A 12,412-nucleotide genomic window follows, 5' to 3' on the forward strand; every position below is an offset into this window, starting at 1 on the left:
CTAGGTGTTCTGGTTGATCACAAGCTAAACATGAGCCTGCAGTGCGATATGACTGCAAAGAAAGCTAATGCAATCTTAGGATGCATTAACAGAAGCATTGTGTCTAGATCACGGGAGGTGGTAGTTCCACTCTATTCTGCTATGGTCAGGCCTCACTTGGAGTACTGTGTCCAGTTTTGGGCACCACATTTTAGGAAGGCTGTTGACAAGCTCGAGTGTGTCCAGAAGAGGGCAACCAGGATGGTGAGAGGGTAGGAATCCAAGTCTTATGAGGAAAGGCTGAAAGAGTTGGGTATGTTTAGCCTGGGAATGAGCAGGCTTAGCTTAGAGGGGACATGATTGCAGTCTTCAAGTATTTGAAGGGCTGTCATGTAGAAGAGGAAGCAGATCTCTTCTCTCTTGCTCCGGATTGCAAGACTAGATCTAATGGGTGGAAATTACAAGGGAGTCGTTACCAGCTAAATATCAGGAGAAACTTCCTAACTGTAAGAGTGGTTGAGCAGTGGAACAGACTGCCTCGGGAGCAATGCTCCCTCTAAGCTGTGGAGTCTTGTGAGCAAAAATTCTACTTTGTGAGCTACTGGCATTAAAGCTGTGAGTGAGCAATTTGGCTCTTGCATAAATTAGTTTGCTCTGGAGCCATCCTTCCTGAGTGAAGACAAAAATGTGTGAGCCGGAGGCTAGAAAACTGTAAGCTAGCTCACACTAACTCAGCTTAGAGGGAACACTGCTCAGGATGTGGTGGATGCTCCTTCGCTGGACGTTTTCAAGCGGAGGCTGGACGACCATCTTTCGGGTATGTTGTAGGGCTATCTTTTGGCTATGCTCCTGCAGAGTGCAGGGGGTTGGTCTAGATGACCTGCAAGGTCCCTTCCAACTCTAACATTCTATGATTCTATAAGCCACAGAATTTCAGCAGAAGCTAGGATACTAATGCTTACCTAAGGGACCGCCTTCCCTCATATGTTCCCCCGCGAGCACTTCGGTCTGGGACGCAACATCTCCTGGCAATGCCAGGTCCCATAGAGGCCAGGCTGTCCGCGACCAGGGCCAGGGCTTTCTCGGTGGCGGCTCCTACCTGGTGGAATGAGCTCCCGGTGGAGATCCGGGCCCTGCGGGACCTTGTACAGTTCCGCAGGGCCTGTAAGACGGAGCTCTTCCACCAGGCGTATGAGTAGGAGCCGCCACTAACAGTACCATCACTATTGTCCATCTTAACCTGGCCCTGGAAGAGGGAACATCAGTGGTTCCTGGAGCAGATGATGCTGAGGAACAGAGCAGTGGAAATAGAGCAGTGAAATACGCCATCTTGGGAAATAACACCTAGAGCACTTTATTTAGTAATTGGTTAATGTGATTTTATTTGTATTGTAGTGATCTTAAATGATTTTAAATATGTTTTTATATTGGCGCATGCCTCTTTGTAAGCTGCCCTGAGCCCGCGTAGCGGGGAGGGCGGGGTATAAATTGAATAAAATAAATAAATAAATAATGGCATGGAATTATACCAAAGTAGCATTTCAGTTTTGTGCTGCTTCCATTTCCCAAGAGCCTTGCTGAGTTGAGAATCATATACATACACACAGACACACACACACATCTTGAACTGTAGCAGAGGATGCTCCCAGAAAGAGAGAAAACAGGCTTCTTAGGGGGAGGGTTATCCCCAGTATGCGCCATCATGCACAGACACTTCCCCTGCTTTGTTCTTTCTCTACAGACTTTTGTGGAAATCTGCAAACGATTGCCAGAGACCAACATTGGCACCTTGATCACTTCATTAATTGCCTTGGTTTGCATTCTGCTGGTGAAGATGCTCAATGACAGATTTGCCAAGAAGCTTCCACTGCCCATCCCTGTGGAACTGCTCACAGTAAGGCTGGGCAGCAGACAGAAAGTCTGGGCCTTTATGTTAAATAGGGAATTCTTTTTTGCAGTTGTCTCTGTATGCTTGTTATGGAATGTATCCCTCTCACAAGGGTCATTGCTTTAAATAAGGACATAGAAACTGGAAGTAACTGTTCTAGAGCATCACATTAACCACTCAACCAAAAGGCTGTGTGATGAAAGATCTCTCTAATGATCTCTCATTGCAAGTACCAGTGTCATGACTGAAGAAAGCTTAGAAGTTTATTCTAGGTCTTGGTGCAAACCTTGCAACTGAGCCAGGAATCACTCGATGCAATCTTTTAAGAACTTTATTTTAAAAATCTAATTATTTTTAAGTAAGTAAACAAGAATCACAATTGCACTGATTGGTCTGATAATTATCAGGAACTAATAATCCTGAACTTACACTCTACCAAAGCATACACTCTAACCAAATTTGTTTGTGAACACTCGCTCAATCTTCTATACCAGGGGTGGCGAACAAGTTCGACAAAAAGAGCCAAAATTTTAAACTGTGAGAGTCAGAGAGCCACACCACGCAGTGGAACTCCCCACACCCCGACTTACTGGCCGACGCCAGCGCCGAAGACCGGGAGAGGGAGGCAGCGCCCCAACGCCGAACCTCCCCAGAAGATGCCCGGCTGCACGAGACAACCGCAGGACGCGCTCGGGCGCGGGGGCGAGAGCCTCGGCCCGAGACGCGTGACAGAAGCTGCGACAGGGGAACAGGGCCGGCGGCGCGGCCTCAACGGCGACCGGATGACAGGGAGCGCGTGTCCGGTGGGCGTCTACCCGGCGGCGCGCGTCTCCTCTGTTAAAGGGGGGGCGGGGCCGGGAGTGGAAGAGTGGTGTGGCCCGGGAGTGGGAGGGGGGAGGAAATAAAAGGCGGGCGTAAGAAGGGACCGGGGAGGAGCGACACGGAGCGACTGGCAGAGAGCGAGAGAACGGAGAGAGAGACGGAGACGCGCCAGGGGTGCACTCAACCCCGCCCCCTGCCATTCTGAGGTCCTCTTCTACCCCGTCTTTTCCAAACCCTCACCTCCAGAGCCACGCCGCTCCTCACGGGGCCCACTCACGTCGTGCCACAACGGCCACTGGGGGCGCCACCCCCAAGACCAAGGAGGAACGCGACAGAGCCACAATATACAAAATGATGATAAGAGGCAAAGAGCCGCATTAATTTTGGCCGGGAGCCGCATGCGGCTCGAGAGCCGCGTGTTCGCCACCCCTGTTCTATACAATAGTTATATAGAAGATTGAGCGAGTGTTCACAAACAAATTTGGTTAGAGTGTATGCTTTGGTAGAGTGTAAGTTTTGGCAATAGGGAATTATCCTTATTTTAAACAATTGTATTAACGATCTCTTGCTACTCATAGTTTTAGTTTGTTTCCATCCCCAAAGCCTATAGGTGTGTATGTAGTTTAGAAAAACAATAAAAAATGTGGTTTTTTTAAAAAAAAGAGAGAATGCTAGTGTGTATAAATGAGATTGGAAGTAAAAAGGCAGACATGCCATCCCTATCTTACCTAGATTAAATTTAAAAATAAAATGCAATTTCTAGCATTCTTACCTAAACCTTTGCAGAAGAGGTAAGATAGTCTCATTGCTACCCAAATTTGAGAGATTTTTGGTTTTAGGGTATGGTTGCCTAATATAGACACAATTACGTGAGCCTCACATGACTTTTTAAAACCATCTAATTCATTTCTTCTAAAGACACAGTGTAATACACCTCTGAGAATAGGTTAATACTTTCCCAAAGAGTAATTGTTTCAAACTCTGTTCCCCTCATTCTGGGATTTATCCTGGGCATAAAGCCATTTATTTATGTTGTTGTTCTCAAGGCTGCAAACCGTAATTTAGTTGGAACAATAAGGAAAATGCATGATTGCAGATTTACATAGAAAGCTAAAATCAAACTCTCAGGCCTACTTAGTCAAACATTCTGAGCAACTTACTTCTAAAGTTAAAATTCCACAACATAGTCTTCTTTCTCTCATAGATCTAGCTCTTGGTGGTTGTGCAAGGGACCTGATTTTTATTGTCATCCCTGAAACCCGCACAGCAATTTTGCATTTATATAGCCCCCATCAATTAGTGATGGGAAGTCAGAGCAGAGTTAGCACAAGGATTTTGCTCTGAAGGTGGTCAGGCTTCAGCTTAATTCTGGCTCACTGAAGAGGCTGGATGATCATCTAGATAGGCGCAGGCAGGGGTCTTTTCGTAGAAAAAGATCTGCAGGAGCTCATTAGCATATGGTATGCTAATGAGCGACTAGGCTATTAGCATATGCCACACCCCCTGAAATCACTGGAAGTTGTGTCAGAAGGGGAAGCAAAAGGGGGGGAGGCATCTTCAAAAGCCTCCCCTTCTCTTCCCCAGCTGGCCTGGGGGGGGAGCGAAGAGAGAAGGGATTTAAAGTTTAAACCCCTTCTCACTAGAGTTGGGCCACAGAAGGAGGAAAGAGGGAAGGAAAGAGAGAGAGTAGAGAGAAGGAAAGAAGGAAGGAAAGAGGGAAAGAAAGAGAAGGAACGAAGGACGGAAAGAAAGAGAGAGAAGGGAAGAAGAAGGGAAAGCGGGAAAGGAGGAAAAGAGAAGAGAAGGAGGGAAAGAAAGAGAGAAGGAAAGAAGGAGGGAACGAGGAAAAAGACCACCCCCCATCAAGCCCCTGCCACCCCCACCCCCGCGGATCCCTTACTTACAGCTTTGGCGGGGGCCGGGGGATGCAACGGCGGGGCTCTCCGGCTTCCCCCGAGCCACAGCGCTCCTGCGTGGGCCCAGGGGATGCGGGGCTTTCCAGCCTCCCCTGAGCCACAGCGCTTTCGGCGCGGGGAGCTAGGGGCGGGGCTTGCCGCCATTAGCGCAGGCTCCTGGGCTGCCAGAGCAGTGCTCCGGCCTTAAAAGACCCCTGGGCGCAGGCAACCTTTCTGGCTCAAGTGCTGAAATCATGCAATGTCTACCTGTGAGGATGTTGGTGTTCCAGCAAACAAAGCAGGGGGAAGGGAGATGAGGGCTATCCTTGACCAGATACACTTGGAGGAAGTCAAGTCCAGGTGACACTGGTGGAGCTTGTAGGATTCACCTTGGACTCACTTGATGCTGTGCAAGTCTGGGAAGCAATGACAGACCTAAACTGTGCCTGTTGTCTTCTCCCATGCTGTTGGAACCAGCAGTGCTGCCAGTATCTTGGTTGCATGAGCAGGGATCTGGCCTAAGGTGCCAAGTGAAATGGTCTGGTTTTCCAGTGTTCTGCATGCATGCCAGGGGCAATGTTCCCTCTAATTTCCCCTCACACACACTGAGCAGAACAATTCACATCCTGAGCAGAAAATAACTGCTGTGATCTTAAAATGGGCAAAATCTGCATGGCTCCAAATTGCTGCTGAGCAGGGCTTCCTGTGTTAATGAGTGGCCAGTCATGTGCACAATTTAGAGGGAACACTGGCCCAGGAATTGCCTACACAGATCTAGAAAGTTTTGGCCTGGCTTGTTTGTTCAGAAACCAGGATATTCAGTAACTAATATGGATCAGCACTACAATTTATGAGTCCACTAGCACCTTAAAGACCTGCAGAATTTTCCAGGGCATAAGCTTTCATGAGTCAAAGCTCATTTTGTCATATATGTGAAGTATCTGATGAAGAAAACTTTAACTCATAAAAACATATACCCTGGGGGAAAAAATGTTGGTCTTTAAGGTGCTTACTGGACTCAATTTCCCCCCCCCCCCACTACAACAAACTAACACTGCTACCCACTTGAAACCCACAAATTAAGTTATTGACTTTCTGAACCTGGGGGAATAAAAAAACAGCGGTGGTACAGCAGACAGTTCATGCCCCTTGTTTTAATCTCCCGGTGTTGATTCTGTCAGCATTGTATGTGTCTTTTTTTCATTACTTAACAAATAGCAGCAGCTTTTCTGAATGGGAGGCAATTTTTACTGGGAAATGGCTTGGGTGGGTGGGGCTGAGTCCAATCCTTCTTCCTTATGGCTTCTTCACTTCCAGTCCTGGATCTCTCTAGTATTGTGTTGTTTAGTCCTCAGCTAGCAATACACCTAGATCTAGACATACCCATTTTATTCAGAGACAGTGAAACCAGCCCTATAGCCATAGACCTCTAAATTCTAATTGGTAAAAAGCCTTGATCAGGATGAAATTTTAATAGGAGGTAAAGAAGGAGAGCCATGTGAAGGAATTCCCCATTCCCTTCCACAGCACCAACTGCTATCCCTAGCCCTTTTTTTGGTTCTTTATATGAAGAATAGATCATGGAGATTAGATTCCCACCACCTTTGCCCCTTTCCTGTAATATAGAATAGACCCTACCCTTGTTCCCTCGGAGCTCTTTTTGTAGCAGGAACTCCTTTGCATATTAGGCGACACACCCCTAATGTCGCCAATCATCCAAGAGCTTATAGTAGCCCCTGTAAGAAGAGCTCTGTAAGCTTTTGGGGGATTGGCTACATTAGGGGTGAGTCGCCTAATAGGCAAAGGAGTTACTGCTACAAAAAGAGCCCTTCTGTAATGATTGCCTGTGACTTTGATCCGCCAGGCACACCATTCTTGCACTTCTGAAGACCATTTTTGCTTGTGCCCTTTTCCAATGGCATTGAACATTGAGAGAATTACTGTGTAACAGAGATAATGCCTTATGTCACCCTGTCTCCTCTTTTCAGATCATCATCTCCACAGCGATTTCCTATGGTGCCAAACTGTATGCAAATTTTGGGGTTAGTGTTGTAGGTGACATCCCCAGTGGGTGAGTGCCTTTTGTTGTTTCTTCCCCCCCCCCCATGAAAGTGCTTTGTTTCCAGAAGCTCTTTCAGACTTAGGCCTGTTCCGCATTTCAAAGCCGAAGAGCCAGCGCTGTCCAAAGACATTTCCGTGGTCATGTGGCCGGCACGACTAAACACCAAGGCACACGGAACGCTGTTACCTTCCCACCGAAGTGGTACCTATTTATCTACTTGCAATTTCTTGCTTTCAAACTGCTAGGTTGGCAGGAGCTGGAACTAGAGACGGGAGCTCACTCCGTCATGCGGCAACTCGGGTCTCGAACTGCTGAACTACCGACCTTCCACAGCCTGCAGTTCAGCGTCTTAAGCACTTGAGCCACCACAGCTCCTTACTCCCAATCTTTTGTGTGGTCAAACTCCAAGTTTTGGATTTGGCTTGGAATAGAGCGCTCCTCACCTTGTCCTGTTTCTCCTTACTATCTCCTGCTTTAAATTAATTGTTTTTCTGTTTGCAATGGCTCATAACATTCAGTTTTAAAATTTGAGGGTGGCAGACATCAGCGATGTAATCATTGCTGCCATCAGATCATCTCCCCCCTTTTTAAAATATGTGCAGGTGCATTAGCAATACTGTGCACTAGTGTTAAATTGAGATCACTCACCCAACACATCACTTGTTAAACCTCCCACTTCCCCCACCCAGGGTGGGTTGGTGTTTTCCCGTTAATTTTTCAGCCCACCCCTTTAAAAAGACTGCTGCAACATGGTTACCGATCATGTGTTATCCTGTGCCATTTTGAGTAATGTGCTGATGAATGTCCAATGCAATAACTACAAATAAGAGTGATATGTTCAGCAAAATAACATGAAAGTTTCCCCCCACTGCATGGCATTTAAATTAGTGCATTATCACAAGCCCAATAGTACTAAAAATTACATCTCACCCTGGGGGAAGGGGACAGTAAAGATAGCCTGAGGTAAATGGGATTACTAAAACCAAAGGCAGGAAAAGGCAAGGGGGGGCATGAAATCATGTGTACTGCTGAAGAATTTAGCCAACTGGCAGGAGAGCAGGAACTTTTTGAACTTATCTTGGTAGTGAACATTAGCGAACATCGATGGCATTGGAATAATGCAAGTGAAGGGATGACTTGAGGGCAGGCTCAGAGGTTACAGGAGGGAAATTAAAATAATCCAGACTCAAATAAGGATGATAAAAATTGCCAATGGGTGAATACTTGCCTTTAAAATAACGCATTAACGCATTATCACACGTATAATCCTCTACAATAATAGCACTTAGCTGTTCACATTAATGCACTAATGCCGTCTCTATTATAACAAAAAAATTATTGTGACCAGAGAGGAGTGGGATGGGAAAGGTAGAAGGCGGCATGGATACAGAGGAGAATGTTCACCAATCACCAATTCCAGCGTTTTTCACATGGGAGCAAGCCAACTTGCAATTGGCTTGAAAATAAAATTGCCCTATAAGTGCTCTGAGGAAAATACGCAAAATACCTGAGGAAACCCCAGCATTGACCTGACATGGAGAAAACGGGTTGCGGAATGAACAATTGGAAACATTGTCACATGATTGTATATCCCAGGTGAAGTATACATGCAGAAAGGGCCTTACTCTGGGCAATAGACTTCTTCTTTTTTAGGCTTGGCCTGTGCTGTACCTGAAGCAGAAATCGCTTGTTGCAGCTGTGCTTTTTCTTTAATTACAGGATGAGACCCCCTGAAGTCCCCAATGTAAACTATTTTGGGAAGGTTGTGGGCAATTCTTTTGCCATCGCTATGGTTGGTTATGTCATTTGTATCTCACTTGGCAAGATCTTTGCCCTCAGGCATGGCTATACTGTGGACAGCAACCAGGTAAAGTCCTTCCTTCTGTTGTTCTTTTCACGTCATAGAATAAATGGGGAAAGCTACAGACCAGAGGTGGAGACGCTCTAGGAAGAACTTAAGAGGGACATTTCTATTCTCATGAATTGGTTGCTTACAGATGCTGATAATTTATGGCATTTATTGTGTTTTGGTCTGTGCCTGGTTATCAGAAACTCATGAGTAAGGTAATAAACAGAAGGATTTATGAGGGTCATTTTGCTGAGTCACTGTGAGTCAGCACTGCAAACGCAAGCCGTGCAGCAATTAGGATTGTGCAGAGGTATTTCTTTGACAGCAAGGAAGAGGGGATAACAAGTTTTGTCCCCACTACTGACCTCCAAGTGTTGAGTTGGTTGTCTACACAGAGCCTATCAACTGTATGTTCGTAGGGTTCTCTCTGTGCAACCAGAAGCCTGTTTCCCAATGGCCTGGACAGATGCATACCTGCACGGCAGTTGGTCCCCTACCTTAACCGCGATGACCTGGCCACAGTGATCCATGCGACGGTCACCTTGAGGCTAGACTACTGCAACGCTCTCTACATGGGGTTGCCTTGTCACAAATCCGGAAGTTGCAGCTGGTGCAGAATGCTGCAGCCAGGCTGTTGATGGGTCTCTCTAGAAGGGACCACATTCAGCCTGTGCTGAAAGTGCTGCACTGGCTGCCGATAGCATACCGGATCCGCTTCAAAGTGCTGGTTCTTACCTATAAAGCCCTATATGGCCGGGGTCCAGCCTACCTGAGGGACCGCCTTTCCCCGTACGTTCCCCCAAGAGCACTACGGTCGGGGGCCCAAAACTTGTTGGTTATCCCGGGCCCCAAGGACACCAAACTAGCTGCAACCAGGGCCAGGGCTTTTTCGGTGGCGGCTCCTACCTGGTGGAATGAGCTCCTGGGGGAGATCCGGGTCCTGCGGGACCTTATGCAGTTCCGCAGGGCCTGCAAGACGGAGCTCTTCCGCCGGGCCTTTGAGTAGGAGCTGCCGCCCCTACTATACCATCACCGTCAGGGTTGATGAGGCCCTGAGGAAACATCTGAAATACCTGGATGTTGTAAGAAGATCTAAGCCATTCTCCTGTGGACGTAAACACCATTGGAAGCACCACCGGAACTGCACTGATGCCCTCTTTGGACCTATAACATTGGAAGTCTGAGCACCGTTGTTTTAAGTATTGGATGTTTTTAAATTGTATTATGATGTTTTTAAACTGTTATGTATGTTTGTTTTAATTATGGCATGGTTTACCTTGCCCTTGTTAGCCGCCCTGAGCCCACTGGGGAGGGCGGGGTATAAATGCGAAAAATAAATAAATAAATATAAATATACATGTAGGGACTGTGCAGAACTGGAGGTTTAGAGGAGAGCAGCAAATATGATTATACCCCTCCCATGTATTCAAAGTTGTGTCTATACAGTCCTTTGAGTGACTGTAAAGTTGGGAGTTGTTGGACTTTTCTCTTACATTTGTGTATTTATTATTCACTCCATGCATGAAGTTTCATTTATTATAGATGGTCTGTTTTCTCTGCCTAGTATTATAAAGGTGTAATTAAAACTGCATCTGAGTAGTATTTTTCCCTCAAATCTAATGTGATTTGCAGATGTTGCTCTATATGACATCCTTGTGTTTTGTGCACTGGGATTTTAATTTGATTTGCTATTTGATAAGAGGCTCTTTGGTTCTGAAAGCATCTTGGTTTTGGACTTGTTCTTCTCTGGGAGATCCAGGCCTTGGAACCTGGGCAAGCAGGCCTATACAAACTCTCATCCCTTCTCAATGGGAAATCTCTTGCAGGAGCTGATAGCACTGGGGCTCAGTAACTTTGTGGGTTCCTTCTTCCAATGCTACAGCATCAGCTGCTCTATGTCCCGCTCCCTAGTGCAGGAGAGCACAGGAGGCCATAGCCAGGTAAGTCCCAAATTGACAAGTATTTTTTTCCTGGTAAAAGCAGATGTCAGAGTATAGGAGAGGTCAGGGTGAGGGAATGCGTCAGAATGTTTGTGAGTGTGTGAAGTGCCGTCAAGTTGCAGCCAACTTATGGCAACCCTTATAGGGTTAGGCAAGTGATTAAGCAAAGGTAGTTTGACATTGCCTTCCTCTGCAAAATCTTCCTTGGTAGTCTCCCTTCCAAGTACCGACCCTGCTTAGCCTCTGAGATCTGACGAGATCGGGCTACATGATACCATTCCACATCCATCAGAGTGTTTGCTTGACCATTATTTGCTCATCAGACTGGTAGGCATTAGAGTGCTATTGCAGAGAGTACACTTGGGAGGTAGTTAAAAGTCACAGTGGAACACATTTGATCTCTGCAGTTTCAAATTTTTGCCTTCCTCCCTGTACTCAGTTATCTCTATTTTCTTGTCTACAGGTGGCTGGGTTGGTCTCTTGCCTTATCATCCTTGCGACCATCTTGAAGATTGGGGAGCTTTTCTATGAACTTCCCAAAGTATGTTTAACATTCTGTCTTTTGTTTCATTTGTTGGGGGGGATTAGTGATAGTACTCTGGGCCCATTATGTGAGCCATCACAATCTCATATAGCCTCTGCAAGACGACAACAGCCTGTATCTGTATGTAGGCAAAGGTAGTCTATAAATAAATTAATAGATAAATATCTCTCTTAGGGTTTTCCTCCTCTAAGATCAAAAGTCTTCCTTTCAAATTAAACAAAGGCTGTTATAGTAGAAAAGAATAAGAGTCCAGTAGCACCTTAAAGACTAACAAAATTTGTGGTAGGGTATGCGCTTTCATGCTCACTACTTCAGATAACAACTTCAGGTATCTGAAGAAGTGAGCAGTGAGTCACAAAAGCTCAGCCCCTGCCACATATGTTATTAGTCTTTAAGGTGCTATTGGACTCTTGCTCTTTTCTACTGCTACAGACAGACTAAGATGGCTACCCATCTTGATCTATCACAAAAGGGTGTTATGTTATTGTCTGAGAAAGAATTGCTATTGTACTTGGGTATTTAGGTATTTAGGACTCATGCCCTAAATCTTCCTGTGTTTTATGTTTCTTTCCTAGGCTATTTTAGCTGTCATTATTCTTGCTAACCTGAAGGGCATGTTCAAACAGTTCAAAGATATTCCTGAACTTTGGAGATCCAACTTTGTTGACCTGGTAAGGAAAAGAGGATGGGAACAGGAATCTAGGAGAGCCCAATTCTTTTCTGTCCTCATTCTAACAAAACAGGTGAGGTACATAATCAACAGAATTGCATGATTTTGCTCACATCACAGAACTGACAGGTATTGTATGGTTGAGTACTGCCCCCGGGGGAAGAAACAGGAAGAAACATACTAGAACACTAGAACAGCAAGGAAATAACCACACAATTTCAACGTGATGATTGTCTATGTATGGGAGTGATTGTTCTATTACTGGGGCGAGCATTCCAATAGGTGGTCTCTGCTGTTCTGGTTGATAAATAATTTGGATTTACTGGAATATTTTCCCAGCTGTCTCATTTGTTATTCCAGAGTCTGATCATTTGCCCCAGGAAACACCAGTGTCAAAATTGTAGCCATGGCCTATAGGTGTCTGTACTTGCATTAGTCTTCAGAGTCCAGTGGGAGAAGGCTCAGTTTGCATTGCCTGGGCCACAGCCTGTACAAAAGCCTAGAATACTCCCATGTGTGTGTGCTGCATCCAGGATCTTTATACAGCACATGTGGAATACAGTTGCCACAGCAGCACAGCAGTGTAAGATCCCATGCATATAGGGCCTCTACATATACATGGTGCAGATCAGACCCTCTTCTGCCCCTTGGATGATTACTCACGTTTGGCAGGGAGGATAGGAGTGCCTGCTAACTCCAAGTTGGGAAGTTCCTGGAGATTTGGAGGTGAAGTCTGGGGGGAGGGAGGGAGGGAGGGAGGGAG

The 12,412-nt window shown here is 46.0% G+C and overlaps 1 protein-coding gene across 1 annotated transcript in view; it reads left to right on the plus strand.

Annotated features, from left to right (window-relative positions):
- CELSR3 (cadherin EGF LAG seven-pass G-type receptor 3) overlaps positions 1-12,412 on the plus strand; it is a 169,046-nt gene that overhangs the window by 140,156 nt on the left and 16,478 nt on the right. The window contains exons 41-46 of the mRNA XM_015427973.1: positions 1,721-1,873; positions 6,573-6,655; positions 8,366-8,513; positions 10,322-10,435; positions 10,899-10,976; positions 11,555-11,650. Of these exons, the coding sequence (XP_015283459.1) occupies positions 1,721-1,873; positions 6,573-6,655; positions 8,366-8,513; positions 10,322-10,435; positions 10,899-10,976; positions 11,555-11,650 (672 nt within the window). The remainder of the gene's footprint in view (positions 1-1,720; positions 1,874-6,572; positions 6,656-8,365; positions 8,514-10,321; positions 10,436-10,898; positions 10,977-11,554; positions 11,651-12,412) is intronic.

The sequence above is a fragment of the Gekko japonicus genome, unplaced genomic scaffold (assembly GCF_001447785.1).
Source record: "Gekko japonicus isolate JY-2015 unplaced genomic scaffold, Gekko_japonicus_V1.1 scaffold980, whole genome shotgun sequence".
Classification (NCBI taxonomy): domain Eukaryota; kingdom Metazoa; phylum Chordata; class Lepidosauria; order Squamata; family Gekkonidae; genus Gekko; species Gekko japonicus.